Source organism: Penaeus japonicus, unplaced genomic scaffold (genome assembly GCF_977035675.1).
Source record: "Penaeus japonicus unplaced genomic scaffold, GWHDUDI00000001_assembly GWHDUDI00000013, whole genome shotgun sequence".
Lineage (NCBI taxonomy): Eukaryota > Metazoa > Arthropoda > Malacostraca > Decapoda > Penaeidae > Penaeus > Penaeus japonicus.
The window spans coordinates 7,531,513-7,536,512 of NW_028234415.1; the positions used below are offsets into that span (position 1 = coordinate 7,531,513).

The 5,000-nt window shown below is 43.3% G+C and overlaps 1 protein-coding gene across 1 annotated transcript in view; it reads right to left on the bottom strand.

Moving 5' to 3' along the window:
- Positions 1 to 5,000, bottom strand: part of LOC122251441 (uncharacterized) — a 59,324-nt gene that overhangs the window by 11,277 nt on the left and 43,047 nt on the right. The window contains exons 18-27 of the mRNA XM_086542892.1: positions 4,581 to 4,664; positions 3,841 to 3,987; positions 3,263 to 3,367; positions 2,930 to 3,049; positions 2,351 to 2,530; positions 1,717 to 1,821; positions 1,480 to 1,602; positions 1,070 to 1,177; positions 642 to 770; positions 243 to 437 (exon numbers count right to left, since the gene is read on the bottom strand). Coding sequence (XP_086399018.1) covers positions 243 to 437; positions 642 to 770; positions 1,070 to 1,177; positions 1,480 to 1,602; positions 1,717 to 1,821; positions 2,351 to 2,530; positions 2,930 to 3,049; positions 3,263 to 3,367; positions 3,841 to 3,987; positions 4,581 to 4,664 — 1,296 coding nt within the window. The remainder of the gene's footprint in view (positions 1 to 242; positions 438 to 641; positions 771 to 1,069; positions 1,178 to 1,479; positions 1,603 to 1,716; positions 1,822 to 2,350; positions 2,531 to 2,929; positions 3,050 to 3,262; positions 3,368 to 3,840; positions 3,988 to 4,580; positions 4,665 to 5,000) is intronic.

Below are 5,000 nucleotides of genomic sequence, written 5' to 3' on the forward strand. Positions count from 1 at the left end.
TGAAGTGAAAAACTACGAAAAAATACGAGCTTGATGTTTTAGATTTCTTGACACTGAAATTTTAAATGAGAATGACACAAGGGTTTAAATTTGCGATAAGGGAAATGCAAGAAAAAAAACGAAAGATCTTAAATTTCTGACACAGGAATTAAAAAAAAACAAGTCTTGAATCTGAAAAAAAAAGTAAATAAAAGAGAACCAAAACGACGAAAAAGGTAACATGAGAAGGCAACCAAACTGACCCTGAGCAGAGCTGTCTCCTGCGTGAGGCGAGCGACCTGCGCATGGTGTTCCTGACCATCAGCTTCCCTTCGCGAGATCTCGTGTTGCAAGGATCGTGCGAGGCCGTCCCTCTCTCGCTCGCTCTCGCGCAATTGCACTTCGCACTGTCCCAGGCGTCCTCCTACTTCCGCCAGCGCCTCCTCCAGGTTCTCCACCTACAGGATGCATACGCGTCGTAGGGAAGGAGGTATAAAAAGGACGTATTAGGACGCAAATATTAAAGCATTTTTTTTTTTTTTTTTTTTTTTAACAGTCGTGAACGGATATCACCGAAGTATCATTTTCACCCTCGGTACTTAAATTCAGTATCTCATTCCTCATATAAGCTCCTCATTACATAAAAACTCACTGTAACTCACCTGTAGTTCATCGTGAGCCTGTATGCGCGTGTATGTGAGCAGAGTGTCCTCCAGGCGCCTCACGCTGTCCTCGTGTGCTGACGTCAGACGCTCCGCCAACGCCGCCACCTCCTTCTCACGTTCCTCTTCCTGCGGTGCGATGGTAAGGTCGGGTATTCGTGCGTTAAGGAAATGGGGATGTATTGTGTTATGATCTGGCGGAACACTATGACGAACTTTGGAATGTTGTGTGTTGTATTCACTTTTAGGTTGTAAGGTTGTGTATGTTCGTCTCTTTCTTGTTTCATTGCCGTAGGTTACATGATATAACTCATAAGCACGCCCACACATATACACACACACGCACGCACACACACACACTCTCTCTCTCTCTCTCTCTCTCTCAATCTCTCTCTCTCTCTCTCTCTCTCTTTCTCTCTCTCACATACCGTTTCCCGAGCGTGTCGTTCGAGCCGCGAGATCTTCTCACGGGCGTCCTGAAGTTCCTTCTTGCTCACGGACGCTTGCTCCTCTGCTCTTGCAACTTCCCTCCTCGCCTGCAAGGACGTGTTTTGATTTTTTAGGGCTCCATGCAAGAGCTAAAAGGCCTAATGCCACATGATTATGTTCTGATGTTGATTATAAGATTAAATATTAGATAAAGTGAACTCATGTTTTTTTTTGTTTGTTTTTTTTGTGTGTGTGTGTGTTTACATATATATGTGTGTGTGTATACATATACATACACACATATATACATAAATACATACATACAGATATACACATGTATAAATATGTGTATGTACATAGATACATAGATACATAGATAGATAGATAGATAAGGGTGCGTCCACCTTACCGCGGTGAGCTGTGCACGAGTCTCTTGCAGAAGTTGATTTTCTCCAGACTTCTTCTCGAGCAGTTCCTCCAACGACGCGATCTGGCTCTTCGCGCCGTCTAACTGAGTCTGCAGAGAGCCCATCTGTAGGAAGAGGAAAGTGAATAAAAAATATCTCAAAGCTTGGAGCCTATTTGATCTTAAGCATCACAGTGGATTCGAGTAGCTTAAACTGACCTACACTTCCATTGAACTGACCTGCCTGTTCTTCTGGTGTAGTTCCCGGTTTAGCCTTCTGATCTCCTGCTGGTGATCGGCCACCTTCACGTCAAGAGATCCTGCCTCCTTCACCAACCCTTCCACCTGTGATCAGAATAATTTGTTGTGGGAGAATGCCAGTGTGGACGACTGCACGTGTGGATGCGTGAAAAAAATACGTTTTTGTCCTTATTGAAGCGGGTACTTTAAGGTACAAATATACTCAGTGTGGATGACTGCACGTGTGGATACGTGGAAAAATACGTTTTTGTCCTTGCTGAAGCGGGTACTTCAAGGTACAAATATACTCAGTGTGGACGACTGTACGTGTGGATACGTGAAAAAAATTCGTTTTTGTCCTTGCTGAAGCGGGTATTTCAAGGCACAAATACACTCAGTGTGGATGACTGCACGTGTGGATACGGGAAAAAAATACGTTTTTGTCCTTATTGAAGCGGGTACATCAAGGTACAAATATACTCAGTGTGGATGACTGTACGTGTGGATACGTGAAAAAAAACATCTATGTCCTCACTGAAGCGGGTACATCAAGGCACAAATATACTCATTCATTACACAAGAAAAAATAATCACTTTATAAAATCAAGTCCCCTTCGCAACCAAGTCGACGAACCTGATCATGCAACGAGGCGTTTAACTGCTTCTCGTAAGTGAGGGTTTCCGTCAGCTGTTCGACCTCCTGACGACTCCTCCTGACCTGCTCCGCCCTCGCTGCGGCCTCCTGACGGGCGCTGGTGAGGGCCGCCACCGTGTCCTCTAGCTGGCGCCCTAATCTCTCCACACTGCCACTTGTCTGAAGGAGAGCAGGAGGGTTATGGTTGTTGTCTGTTTGTTCTAAGTTTCGTATATGTTAAGGGAGGGTTCGAAGGGAGGAATAATACATTTTTTTATAGTGTGAGAGATGTGGATTGGCGTATTCTTGAATGCATGTTTGTTGTGTGTGTTTCTTGGGATGTGTAAGTGTAAGTCGAATCATGTGTGTGTGTGTGTGTGTGTGTGTGTATATATATATATATATATATATATATATATATATATATATATTCATATATGTATATATATAAATATATATAATATATATATGTATATATTCATCTATTCACTAATTCTTTTATTCTTCTATTCATCTATTTATATATTCATCAGTCCATCTCTCAATCTACCTATCTCTCAATATCTCTCTCTCCCTCACCTCCTGCGCGGCCAGGCGATCGTGCAGAGCGAGATTGTCACGTTGGGTTTCCGACGCTCGACGCTCCGCCTCTGCTCTGCTCTCCGTCGCTACCGTGACCTCCTCCTCCAGCGTCTGCACCTGCGAGGTCAAAGGTCATGATCAGATAAAAAGGCCCTTGGTATTTCTAGCGCTCGTGTGACCATTTGCAACTTGAGATAACCTGAAAATAGCCATCTATAACGGCCTTTACGCCAATCATTCGAAATCAAAGAGTTCTTTCTTGTTTATTTTCCCTTTCCTGATACTCCCCTCGTCGTCTCACCAAGCCCAGTCTGACCCCATCTGACCTACCTGACTCTGAAGCAACTGAAGAGAACTAAGAAGTTCCTGGCGCCTTCGCTCGCCCTCCTGAAGCTGGCGAAGAAGCTGATCCCGTTCTCCTTTGACGCGCTCACACTGGCAAGGGGAGACTAATGTAAACTACGAGTACCTACGAGGAGAGCTTAGCATACTTCGGGAAAGTTATCAGAGTAAGGTTTGGTTTATACCTTTTGATCTTCTTCTTTTTCTCAAGCTTATTAAATTATGTTTTTATTGGAGGGGCGTGGGTATGTTTTATCTCGAGCTTATGATATAATGTACTGAATTTGCATGAACTGAAAGCTTAAAAGGCAAGAATACGAAGTGGTGGTAAAGAACACGTGTCCAACTGAAGTACCAATACTATAGAGAAAAGCGGATTAATATGAAAATATCAGGTAGGAATAGCCCAAAGTAAAGGAGAACCAATAAATGAAGACAACAACAACAACAAAAAACGCAAAAGGTAAGAGAGAAAGGAAGATTTTTAAAAATAAAAGAAAATTCGTAACGTAAACAAGCCTGCCAGGAACCGAAGGACAGAGAAATCCTTCGGACGTCCCCCTCACCTCCTTCTGTGCCTGGTTGAGGTCCTTCGATCCTTCGTCCGCTCTGCCCCGCCAAAGGTCAACATCCTCCAGCAGTGACGTCACTCGGCGACTAAGGACCCGGTTCTCCTCCTGCAGGACCTCGGCGCGGGCACCAGATTCGACCAACTGTGGCGAGGAAGGGATCCATGTGGGATTCTGGCCTGAGGAGGTTTCTGATCTCTCTCTCTCTCTCTTTCTCTCTCTCTCTCTCTCTCTCTCTCTCTCTCTCTCTCTCTATCTATCTATCTATCTATCTATCTATCTATCTATCTTCCTCTCTCTCTCTCTCTCTCTCTCTCTCTCTCTCTCTCTCTCTCTCTCTCTCTTCTCTCTTCTCTCTCTCTCTCTCTTCTCTCTCTCTCTATCTATCTCTCTCTATATATATATGTATATATCTATATATCTATATATCTATATATATATATATCTATCTCTCTCTCTCTCTCTCTCTCTCTCTCTCTCTCTCTCTCTCTCCCTCCCTCTCTCTCTCTCTCTCTCAATCTCTCTCTTCCTCTCCCTCTCCCTCTCCCTCTCCCTCTCCCTCTCCCCCTCCCTCCCTCTCTCTCTCCTCTCTCTCTCAATCTCTCAATCTCTCACTTTCTCTCAATCTCTCTCTTTCTCTTTCTATCTCTATCTATCTATCTCTCTTTCATCCTAAACATTTACTCAAAACGATACTAATCTATCTCAAGTGCCTTCACGCGAGCGCAGCGACTAACCTGCGTGAATGTGTGATGGTGAAGAGTCTGGGCTTCCTTCAGATCCCTCTGGAGTCGCTCTGCTTCATCGTCACGCACTGATACCTGAGTTTATGGTGATATAGGTTATAAGACTGGTATTTGAGGGAGGGATGGTTGTTAAAAAGGATGGGGATTCAAATTAATGGAATCGTTCTTTTTTTTTTCTTTCTTTTTTCGCTGCGCAGAAATTGCCCAAGCCTAAATTTCGAGCCGATCAAATGATTATAAACCGTTTTATGTTCCCTTATAATGGTGAGTACAAATAAAAGATGTGAAAAATAAATCTTTATTCCTATAAAAAAAACTGTACGAATGATCCTTATTTTTTGTGATTATACAGAGACCTAATATTTTAAAAAATGCACAAACAAGCTACTAATTCTCAGAGAAAATCAGTTT